Source organism: Bombina bombina, chromosome 7 (genome assembly GCF_027579735.1).
Source record: "Bombina bombina isolate aBomBom1 chromosome 7, aBomBom1.pri, whole genome shotgun sequence".
Taxonomy (NCBI): domain Eukaryota; kingdom Metazoa; phylum Chordata; class Amphibia; order Anura; family Bombinatoridae; genus Bombina; species Bombina bombina.
This window is the reverse complement of record NC_069505.1, coordinates 291,541,287-291,554,287: the sequence shown is the minus strand read 5'-3', so window position 1 is coordinate 291,554,287 and position 13,001 is coordinate 291,541,287. Positions and strand designations below refer to the sequence as shown.

Here is a 13,001-nt window from a genome sequence, read left to right as displayed (position 1 = left end):
ATTACCTGGCTGCCTGACGTCCTTCCTGGTTCCTGATCCCTGGCTTGTTCCTGACTCTGCTGTTTTCCTTGTTCCTGATTCCGGCTCGTCTGACTATTCGCTTTGGCTCCTGTCTGTGCTCGTCTGACTACCAGCTCTGGTTTTGACTCCTGGCTTGTTATTTGACTTGTGGACTTTTTATTATTTTTTGCTATTAATAAAGGTGTGATTATTTCTCTTGTAAGGTGTATCCAGTCCACGGATCATCCCATTACTTGTGGGATATTCTCATTTCCAACAGGAAGTTGCAAGAGGATCACCCACAGCAGAGCTGCTATATAGCTCCTCTGCCATATCCAGTCATTCTCTTGCAACTCTCAACAAGCATGGGGGTAGTAAGAGAAGAAGTGGTGAAATGTAGCTGTTATTTTGCTTCAATCAAGAGTTTATTATTTTTAAATAGTACCGGAGTTGTGCTATTTTGTTCCAGGCAGGAAAAAAGAAGAATCTGCCTGTGATTTCTATGATCTTAGCAGGTTGTAACTAAGATCCATTGCTGTTCTCACACATGACTGAAGAGAGAGATAACTTCAGCGGGGGAATGGTGTGCAGGTTATCCTGCTATGAGGTATGTGCAGTTAATATTTTCTAGAAGATGTGAAGGCTAGAAAATGCTGCTGATACCAAATTTATGTAAGGTAAGCCTGAATACAGTGATTTAATAGCGACTGGTATCATGCTTACTTTCTGAGGTAATACTCCTTTATATTTACAATATAAAACGTTTACTGGCATGTTTAAACGTTTTTATATATACTTTGGTGATAAAACTTTATTGGGGCCTAGTTTTTTCCTCATGGCTGGCTTAAATTTGCCTAGAAACAGTTTCCTGAGGCTTTCCACTGTGTTACTATGAGTGGGAGGGGCCTAGTTTAGCGCTTTTTTGTGCATTAACTATTACAGACTGAGACATCCAGCTTCCTCCAGGAGTCCCCTGAATGCTATAGGACATCTCTAAAGGGCTCTTAGGCTTCCAAAATCGTTTGTTGGGGAAGGTAGGCCCACAGCAAGGCTGTGGCAGTTTGGTGTGACTGTTAAAAAACGTCTATATCGTTTTTTTGATCCGTTTTTTGAACTAAGGGGTTAATCATCCATTTGCAAGTGGATGCAATGCTCTGTTAGCTTATTATACACACTGTAAAAATTTAGTTTGATTTACTGCCTTTTTTCACTGTTTTTCAAATTCTGACAAAATTTGTTTCTCTCAAAGGCACAGTAACGTTTTTTATATTTGCTTGTTAACTTGATTTAAAGTGTTTTCCAAGCTTGCTAGTCTCATTGCTAGTCTGTATAAACATGTCTGACATAGAGGAAACTCCTTGTTCATTATGTTTAAAAGCCATGATGGAACCCCCTCTTAGAATGTGTACCAAATGTACTGATTTCACTTTAAGCAATAAAGATCATATTCTGTCTTTAAAAAATTTATCACCAGAGGAATCTGACGAGGGGGAAGTTATGCCGACTAACTCTCCCCACGTGTCAGATCCTTTGACTCCCGCTCAAGGGACTCACGCTCAAATGGCGCCAAGTACATCCAGGGCGCCCATAGCGTTTACTTTACAAGACATGGCGGCAGTCATGGATAATACACTGTCAGCGGTATTAGCAAGACTACCTGTATTTAGAGGAAAGCAAGATAGCTCTGGAGTTAGACGAAATACAGAGCATACTGACGCTTTAAGAACTATGTCTGATACTGCCTCACAATATGCAGAAGCTGAAGAAGGAGAGCTTCTTTCTGTGGGTGATGTTTTCTCAGGGAAGATGATGCAACCTGATTCTGATATTTCTACATTTAAATTTAAGCTTGAAAACCTCCGCGTGTTACTCAGGGAGGTTTTAGCTGCTCTGAATGACTGTGATACAATTGCAGTGCCAGAGAAATTGTGTAGATTGGATAAATACTATGCTGTGCCGGTGTGCACTGATGTTTTTCCAATACCTAAAAGGTTTACAGAAATTATTACTAAGGAATGGGATAGACCAGGTGTGCCGTTCTCTCCCCCTCATCTTTTAAGAAAAATGTTTCCAATAGACGCCACCACACGGGACTTATGCCAGACAGTTCCTAAGGTGGAGGGAGCAGTTTCTACTCTAGCAAAGCGTACTACTATCCCTGTCGAGGACAGTTGTGCTTTCTTAGATCCAATGGATAAAAAGTTAGAGGGTTACCTTAAGAAAATGTTTATTCAACAAGGTTTTATCCTACAGCCCCTTGCATGCATTGCGCCTGTCACTGCTGCTGCGGCATTCTGGTTTGAGTCTATGGAAGAGGCTTTACAGGTAGCGACTCCATTGGGTGAAATACTTGACAAGCTTAGAGCACTTAAGCTAGCCAATTCTTTTGTTTCTGATGCCATTGTTCATTTTACTAAACTAACGGGTAAGAATTCTGGTTTTGCTATCCAGGTGCGCAGAGCGCTATGGCTTAAATCATGGTCAGCTGACGTTACTTCAAAATCTAAGCTGCTTAACATTCCCTTCAAGGGGCAGACCCTATTCGGGCCTGGTTTGAAGGAGATTATTGCTGATATCACTGGAGGAAAAGGTCATGCCCTTCCTCAGGATAGGTCCAAACCAAGGGCCAAACAGTCTAATTTTCGTGCCTTTCGAAACTTCAAGGCAAGTGCGGCATCAACTTCCTCTAATGCAAAACAAGAGGGAACTTTTGCTCAGTCCAAGACGGTCTGGAGACCTAACCAGACCTGGAACAAGGGTAAGCAGGCCAAAAAGCCTGCTGCTGCCTCTAAGACAGCATGAAGGAACGGCCCCCTATCCGGTAACGGATTTAGTAGGGGGCAGACTTTCGCTCTTCACCCAGGCGTGGGCAAGAGATGTCCAGGATCCCTGGGCGTTGGAAATTATATCCCAGGGATATCTTCTGGACTTCAAGGCTTCCCCCCCAAAAGGTAGATTTCACCTTTCACAATTATCTGCAAACCAGATAAAGAGAGAGGCATTCTTACACTGTGTACAAGACCTCCTAGTTATGGGAGTGATCCATCCAGTTCCAAAGGAGGAACAGGGACAGGGATTTTGCTCAAATCTGTTTGTGGTACCCAAAAAAGAGGGAACCTTCAGACCAATTTTGGATCTAAAGATCTTAAACAAATTCCTCAGAGTTCCATCATTCAAGATGGAGACTATTCGTACCATCCTACCTATGATCCAGGAGGGTCAACACATGACTACAGTGGATTTAAAGGATGCTTATCTGCACATTCCGATACACAAAGATCATCATCGGTTTCTCAGGTTTGCCTTCCTAGACAGGCACTACCAGTTTGTAGCTCTTCCCTTTGGGTTAGCTACAGCCCCAAGAATTTTTACGAAGGTTCTGGGGTCACTTCTGGCGGTCCTAAGGTCACGGGGCATAGCAGTGGCCCCTTATTTAGACGACATCCTGATTCAGGCGTCAAACTTCCAAATTGCCAAGTCTCATACGGACATAGTGTTGGCATTTCTGAGGTTGCATGGGTGGAAGGTGAACGAGAAAAAGAGTTCTCTATCCCCCCTCACAAGGGTTTCCTTCCTAGGGACTCTGATAGATTCTGTAGAAATGAAAATTTACCTGACGGAGTCCAGGTTATCAAAACTTCTAAATTCCTGCCGTGCATGGAAGTAATCAGCTTAATGGTAGCGGCAATGGACATAGTGCCGTTTGCACGCTTACATCTCAGACCGCTGCAACTATGCATGCTCAGTCAGTGGAATGGGGATTACACAGATTTGTCCCCTCTACTGAATCTGGACCAAGAGACCAGGGATTCTCTTCTCTGGTGGCTATCTCGGGTCCATCTGTCCAAAGGTATGACCTTTCGCAGGCCAGATTGGACAATTGTAACGACAGATGCCAGCCTTCTAGGTTGGGGTGCAGTCTGGAACTCCCTGAAGGCTCAGGGATCGTGGACTTAGGAGGAGTCACTCCTTCCAATAAACATTCTGGAACTAAGAGCGATATTCAATGCTCTTCAGGCTTGGCCTCAGCTAGCGACAGTGAGGTTCATCAGATTTCAGTCGGACAACATCACGACTGTGGCTTACATCAACCATCAAGGGGGAACAAGGAGTTCCCTAGCGATGTTAGAAGTCTCAAAGATAATTCGCTGGGCAGAGATTCACTCTTGCCACCTATCAGCTATCCATATCCCAGGTGTAGAGAACTGGGAGGCGGATTTTCTAAGTCGACAGACTTTTCATCCGGGGGAGTGGGAACTCCATCCGGAGGTGTTTGCACAATTGGTTCATCGTTGGGGCGCACCAGAACTGGATCTCATGACGTCTCCCCAGAACGCCAAGCTTCCTTGTTACGGATCCAGGTCCAGGGACCCCAAGGCAACGCTAATAGATGCTCTAGCAGTGCCTTGGTCCTTCAACCTGGCTTATGTGTTTCCACCGTTTCCTCTGCTCCCTCGTTTGATTGCCAAAATCAAGCAGGAGAGAGCATCAGTGATCTTGATAGCGCCTGCGTGGCCACGCAGGACTTGGTATGCAGATCTGGTGGACATGTCATCCTTTCCACCATGGACTCTGCTGCTGAGACAGGACCTTCTACTTCAAGGTCCTTTCAACCATCCAAATCTAATTTCTCTGAAGCTGACTGCCTGGAGATTGAACGCCTGATTTTATCAAAGCGTGGTTTCTCAGAGTCAGTCATTGATACCTTTATTCAGGCACGAAAGCCTGTCACCAGGAAAATCTATCATAAGATATGGCGTAAATATCTTTATTGGTGTGAATCCAAGGGCTACTCATGGAGTAAGGTCAGGATTCCCAGGATATTATCTTTTCTCCAAGAAGGATTGGAGAAAGGATTGTCAGCTAGTTCCTTAAAGGGACAGATATCTGCGCTATCTATTCTTTTGCACAAGCGTCTGGCGGATGTCCCAGACGTTCAGGCATTTTGTCAGGCTTTAGTTAGAATCAAGCCTGTGTTTAAACCTGTTGCTCCACCTTGGAGCTTATATTTGGTTCTTAAAGTTCTTCAGGGGGTTCCGTTTGAACCTCTTCATTCCATAGATATCAAACTTTTATCTTGGAAAGTTCTTTTTTTGGTAGCTATTTCCTCGTCTCGTAGAGTTTCCGAGTTATCTGCTTTACAATGTGATTCTCCTTATCTGATCTTCCATGCAGATAAGGTAGTTCTGCGTACCAAACCTGGGTTTTTACCTAAGGTGGTATCTAATAGGAATATCAATCAAGAGATTGTTGTTCCGTCTTTGTGTCCTAATCCTTCTTCAAAGAAGGAACGTCTATTACACAATCTGGACGTGGTTCGTGCTTTAAAGTTTTACTTACAAGCTACTAAAGATTTTCGTCAAACATCTGATTTGTTTGGTGTCTACTCTGGACAGAGGAGAGGTCAAAAGGCTTCGGCAACCTCTCTTTCTTTTTGGCTAAGAAGCATAATCCGCTTAGCCTATGAGACTGCTGGCCAGCAGCCTCCAGAAAGGATTACAGCTCATTCTACTAGAGCTGTGGCTTCCACATGGGCCTTTAAAAATGAGGCTTCTGTTGAACAGATTTGCAAGGCAGCGACTTGGTCTTCGCTTCATACTTTTTCAAAATTCTACAAATTTGATACTTTTGCTTCTTCGGAAGCTATTTTTGGGAGAAAGGTTTTACAGGCAGTGGTTCCTTCTGTTTAAGTACCTGCCTTGTCCCTCCCTTCATCCGTGTACTTTAGCTTTGGTATTGGTATCCCACAAGTAATGGATGATCCGTGGACTGGATACACCTTACAAGAGAAAACATAATTTATGCTTACCTGATAAATTTATTTCTCTTGTGGTGTATCCAGTCCACGGCCCGCCCTGTCATTTTAAGGCAGGTGTTTTTTTAATTTTAAACTACAGTCACCACTGCACCCTATGGTTTCTCCTTTCTCTGCTTGTTTTCGGTCGAATGACTGGATATGGCAGTTAGGGGAGGAGCTATATAGCAGCTCTGCTGTGGGTGATCCTCTTGCAACTTCCTGTTGGGAATGAGAATATCCCACAAGTAATGGATGATCCGTGGACTGGATACACCACAAGAGAAATAAATTTATCAGGTAAGCATAAATTATGTTTTTTACACTTCTCGTCTAAGTCTGATTCCTGGCACCCTGACATAAAGTCAGTAGTTATGAGTTTTACGTTACAAAGCTGTAGCATAAAACTCATAACTAAAGTGTTAAAAAGTAGACTAACACCCATAACCTACCTATTAACCCCTAAACCGAGGCCCTCCCGCATCGCAAATACTAAAATAAAATTATTAACCCCTAATCTGCCGCTCTGGACATCGCTGCCACTATTAAAATGTATTAACCCCTCTTCTGCCGCTCCCTGTCCTCGTCGCCACTATAATAAACCTATTAACCCCTAAACCGCCGCCCTCCCGCATCGCAAACACTACTTAAATATTATTAACCCCTAATCTGCCGTCTGCCCACACCGCCGCTATAATAAACCTATTGACTACTAAACCGCAAGCCCCCACAACGAAATATACTAAAATAAACTATTAACCCCTAAACCTTTGGCCTCCCACATCACTACAAAAAATATATTAACCCCTAAAACCCCCTAACTTAAATATAATTAAAATAAAGCTAAATAAACCTTACAATTATTACCTAAATAATTCCTATTTAAAACTAAATACAAACTTACCTGTAAAAAAAACCTAAGCAAGCTACAATATAACTAATAGTCAAATTGTAGCTATCTTAGGTTTTATTTTTATTTCACTTGTAAGTTTGTATTTATTTTAACTAGGTAGACTAGTTAGTAAATAGTTCTTAACTATTTACTAACTACCTAGTTAAAATAAATACAAATGTACCTGTAAAATAAAACCTAACCTGCCTTACATAACATTACAATCAAATCAAATAAATTAAATTAATCAAATACAATTATCTAAATTACAACAACAAAAACACTAAATTACATAAAATAAAAAAACAAAATTATAAAAAAAAAAGAATTACTCTGAATCTAATAGCCCTATCAAAATAAAAAAGCCCCCCCTAAATAATAAAACCCCTAGCCTATTCTAAACTGCCAATAGCCCTTAAAAAAGGGCCTTTTGCGGGGCATTGCCCTAAAGATAACAGCTCTTTTTTACCTGGCAAAAAAAATTACAAACACCCCCCCCAACAGTAAAACCCACCACCCACCCAACCAAACCCCCCAAATAAAGCTCTATCTAAATAAATCTAAGCTAACCATTGCCCTGAAAAGGACATTTGGATGGGAATTGCCCTTAAAAGGGCATTTAGCTCTTTTACGGTGCCCAAACCCTAAGCTAAAAATAAAACCCACCCAATAAACCCTTAAAAAAACCTAACACTAACCCCCGATGATCCAATTACAGTTTTCAAAGACCGGACATCCATCCTCATCCAAGCGGGCAGAAGTCCTCATCGAAGCTGCCAGAAGTCTTCATCGAAGCGGCCAGAATTCTTCATCCAAATGGGCAGAAGTCTTCATCGCTTCTACCCGCTTGGATGAAGAATTCTGGCCACTTCGATGAAGACTTCATCCAGACGGCATCTTCTATCTTCATCCATCCGGCGCGGAGCGGGTCCATCTTCAAGACATCCGGTGCGGAGCATCCTCTTCCTCCAATTTTCGCTGGAAAATGTAGTTCACTTTAAGTGACGTCATCCAAGATGGCGTCCCTTACATTCCGATTGGCTGATAGAATTCTATCAGCCAATAGGAATTAAAGGGGAAAAATACTATTGGCTGATTGGAATAGCCAATAGAATGTGAGCTCAATCCTATTGGCTGATTGGATCAGCCAATAGGATTGAAACTCAATCCTATTGGCTGATTGATTCAGCCAATAGGATTTTTACCCCTTGAATTCCTATTGGCTGATAGAATTCTATCAGCCAATCGGAATGTAAGGGACACCATCTTGGATGACGTCACTTAAAGTGAACTTCATTTTCCAGCAACGATCGGAAGAAGAGGATGCTCCGTGCCGGATGTCTTGAAGATGGACCCGCTGAAATAAATTTGTATTTATTTTAACTAGGTAGTTAATAACTATTTACTAACTAGTCTACCTAGTTAAAATAAATACAAACGTACAAATGAAATAAAAATAAAACCTAAGATAGCTACAATATAACTATTAGTTATTTTGTAGCTAGCTTCGGGGGTTTTTACAGGTAAGTTTGTATTTAGTTTTAAATAGGTTATTTAGGTAATAATTGTAAGGTTTATTTAGATTTATTTTAATTATATTTGTTAGGGGGTGTTAGGGTTAGGGTTAGACTTATGCTTAGGGTTACGTTAGGGTTAGGAGTTAATATATTTATGTAGGCCAGAGGTTTAGGGGTTAATAACTTTAGTATAGTGGCGGCGACATTGGGGGCAGCAGATTAGGGGTTAATAAGTGTAGGTAGGTGGCGGCGATGTTAGGGGCAGCAGATTAGGGGCTGATAACTATAATGTAGGTGGCGGCGATGTTAGGGGCAGCAGATTAGGGGTTAATAACTATAATGTAGGTGGCGGCAATGTTAGGGGCAGCAGATTAGTGGTGTTTAGACGTGGTTTTTATGTTAGGGTGTTAGGTTTAAACATAACTTTTTCTTTCCCCATAGACATCAATGGGGCTGCGTTACGGAGCTTTTGTTTCCGCGATCGCAGGTGTTAGGCTTCTTTTTTGCTGGCTCTCCCCATTGATGTCTATGGGGAAATCGTGCACGTCAAAGCAGCTTTGTATTTCGGTGCGGTATGGAGCTCAATGCCACCATATCGCCCGCACAAGCCTGCTTTTTACAAACTTGTAATAGCAGCGCTATAGGGAGGTGAATTAACGCCGCTTTTGTGGCGGTCGTTAATTTCCCTATAGCACTCAAAACTCGTAATCTAGCTGATTGTTAGCCATTATCAAAGGAATAATAACATTTACAGCAGTGCAATTTTAAAATAAAATACATTTTATTTATCTATTTTTCTTGATATTTCATTTTCAGTTTGGTGACCTTTTCATTTACTGAGGTTTGCAAAATGTTGTTCAGCTTCACAAAGTAAAGGTCACATTTTATTTATTATCATGTCTTGTGCCCGGTGATACTTAATTCATTGAGGTAACGCAGCATAAAACTATGTCATAGGGTTTTCCTTCCTGTTGTGACGTGTTGTAGCTGTTCTTGAGGCTTTGTTTAGATAAGGCTGAAGTTGTGCTCACGCTGGCGAGATACGGTTTGTGACATAGTGTATGGCTGGTCACACTGCTGTGGTAAGTAAAAACGCTTATATTCAAACTGAAATTCACGCGTGCTCATTTCATTTTGTGTCCCTTTAATATGTGTACTGTACAAACTATGTGACCAACAACATATAAATGTGTGCAGCACGACTTTATTGTTTGTATTCAGTGAGATATGGCACTAAACACAGCACGTGCACAGTAACGTAGGTCCCCTGTAGTAAACGTGCCAATATCCCTCGCTAATCTTAAGGTGACTACCGTTACGACATAGTCAACTCAAATACAATTCTATCACATTATCCTTTTTTTTATAATAGAAAACGTATCTGCACAATCTATGAACTTTTGCCCTTGAGATAGAGACTCTATGTACTTAATAGTGATTACTTCATGTGCTTACAAACCATTATATCTGTCACATATAGCTGTACATCGCTCACTATTAACAGATGATACATTGAAACAGGTTTATTTACCGCTATATGCAAATACCTGTCTTATCTATAAGGTATATTGTCATAGCTTCAGCACCAATTAGAGCCACGCCCCCTGTCACTATGCCTTTGTCAAGTTACTTAGGACCTGCTCCTGTGAAGCAGTCATTCTGCTTGTCACACTGTTACTGGCAGTAATGCAATCTAATAACCGTTTATACATTATAGTTCAGTAAGAGGCTCCTGTTTGTGTCACTGAGGCTGAAGTACGTAATTCTTTTTTCTTCCTACAGGGGTTAATTCTAAATCTGCCCGTGTGCTGTTCCTCCTGGTAGTGCCTGGGCACCTGGTCTTCCTCTACACCATCCACCTGTTACAGGGAGGGCACACGGCTCTCACCGTCCTGTTTGTGACGTTCTACTTGCTGGCGGCCCTGCTGCAGGTAAGCGGATCTACATGTGCTTGTATTTGGTGGGACATGAGAAACAGGAGCCAGGATTGCTCTATTTTCCACTTATTTTACGTCACTAAAGCTATTAAATGACTTTCATGTCGGGACTCAGTAAAGCACATATTGGAAGCAGATTTCATGGCAGCAGATGAGCCAGAACTTAAGATTTATATCCTGAAGAGCGTCTGCTTTATGAAAAAAGGATGATAAGTTTATGCAATAGCGTGAAGGGATGAGGGATAAATGTCATACTCAGGGCAGAATGTTTCCTCCAGCACCGGACTAGTAAGACGTTATTGTGTATGAGTAACGGCGATTAACTATATTAAACCTCAGTGATATTTTCCACCCCTGATTATACATTTATTTAGGTAGCTACACACAGTATGGTGCCAGCATGTGCCCTATATACAGTTTTCATTATTCACTATTAATGAATTATTATATATACCACTCAGTCACTTGTCTGGGCTCACTGTGTATTGTTTATTTTACCAGCAATAAAAGGGATTTCTACTGTAGATCTTCAGAATGTGCCTGAGGATGCAGTGATCCCAATGCAAAAGATAACTTTATACAAAGAGCTTAGATGTATTTCTGTCTAAAATAAAAACAGAATCCTTGGCAGTGACAGCAGGCGCTGTACAAATATCACTGGCAGATCACAGGGATCACACAGCATCTGTACACATATCACTGGCAGATCACAGGGATCACACAGCATCTGTACACATATCACTGGCAGATCACAGGGATCACACAGCATCTGTACACATATCACTGGCAGATCACAGGGATCACACAGCATCTGTACACATATCACTGGCAGATCACAGGGATCACACAGCATCTGTACACACATCACTGGCAGATCACAGGGATCACACAGCATCTGTACACACATCACTGGCAGATCACAGGGATCACACAGCATCTGTACACACATCACAGGGATCACACATGATCTGTACACACATCACTGGCAGATCACAGGGATCACACATGATCTGTACACATATCACTGGCAGATCACAGGGATCACACAGCATATGAACACATATCACTGGCAGATCACAGTGATCACACAGGATCTGTACTCATATCACTGGCAGATCACATGGATCACACAGCATCTGTACATATATCACTGGCAGATCACAGGGATCACACAGCATCTGTACACACATCACTAGCAGATCCCAGGGATCACACAGCATCTGTACACATATCCCAGGGATCACACAGCATCTGTACACATCACAGGGATCACACAGGATCCATACATATATCACTGGCAGATCACAGGGATCACACAGGATCTGTACATATATCACAGGGATCACACAGCATCTGTACACATATCACTGGCAGATCACAGGGATCACACAGCATCTGTACACATATCCCAGGGATCACACAGCATCTGTACACATCACAGGGATCACACAGCATCTGTACACATATCACTGGCAGATCACAGGGATCACACAGGATCTGTACATATATCACAGGGATCACACAGCATCTGTACACATATCACTGGCAGATCACAGGGATCACACAGCATCTGTACACATATCACTAGCAGATCACAGGGATCACACAGCATCTGTACATATATCACTGGCAGATCACAGGGATCACACAGCATCTGTACACATATCACTGGCAGATCACAGGGATCACACAGGATCTGTACATATATCACAGGGATCACACAGCATCTGTACACATTTAACTGGCAGATCACAGGGATCACACATGATCTGTACACACATCACTGGAAGATCACAGGGATCACACAGCATCTGTACACATATCACAGGGATCACACATGATCTGTACACATATCACTGGCAGATCACAGGGATCACACAGCATCTGTACACATATCACTGGCATATTACAGGGATCACACAGCATCTGTACACATATCACTGGCAGATCACAGGGATCACACAGCATCTGTACACATATCACTGGCAGATCACAGGGATCACACAGCATCTGTACATATATCACTGGCAGATCACAGGGATCACACAGCATCTGTACATATATCACTGGCAGATCACAGGGATCACACAGCATCTGTACACATATCACAGGGATCACATATGATCTGTACATATATCACTGGCAGATCACAGGGATCACACAGCATCTGTACACATCACTGGCAGATCACAGGGATCACACATGATCTGTACACATATCACTGGCAGATCACAGGGATCACACAGGATCTGTACACATATCACTGGCAGATCACAGGCATCACACATGATCTGTACACATATTACTGGCAGATCACAGGGATCACACAGGATCTGTACACATATCACTGGCAGATCACAGGGATCACACAGGATCTGTACACATATTGCTGGCAGATCACTGGGATTACACAGGATCTGTACACATATCACTGGCAGATCACAGGGATCACACAGGATCTGTACACATATCACCGGCAGATCACAGGGATCACACAGGATCCATACATATATCACTGGCGGATCACAGGCATCACACAGGATCTGTACACATATCACTGGCAGATCACAGGGATCACACAGGATCCATACATATATCACTGGCAGATCACTGGGATCACACAATATCTGTACACATATCACAGGGATCACACAGCATCTGTACACATATCACAGGCAGATCACAGGAATCACACAGGATCTGTACATATATCACTGGCAGATCACAGGGATCACACAGCATCTGTACACATATCACTAGCAGATCACAGGGATCACACAGCATCTGTACATATATCACTGGCAGATCACTGGGATCACACAATATCTGTACACATATCACAGGGATCACACAGCATCTGT

General features: G+C 42.4%; 1 protein-coding gene across 2 annotated transcripts in view; it reads left to right on the top strand.

Moving 5' to 3' along the window:
• LOC128666325 (solute carrier family 41 member 1) overlaps positions 1-13,001 on the top strand; it is a 161,449-nt gene that overhangs the window by 135,729 nt on the left and 12,719 nt on the right. For both annotated transcript variants that reach the window (XM_053720843.1, XM_053720844.1), the window contains exon 10: positions 9,986-10,134. In XM_053720843.1, coding sequence (XP_053576818.1) covers positions 9,986-10,134 — 149 coding nt within the window. The remainder of the gene's footprint in view (positions 1-9,985; positions 10,135-13,001) is intronic.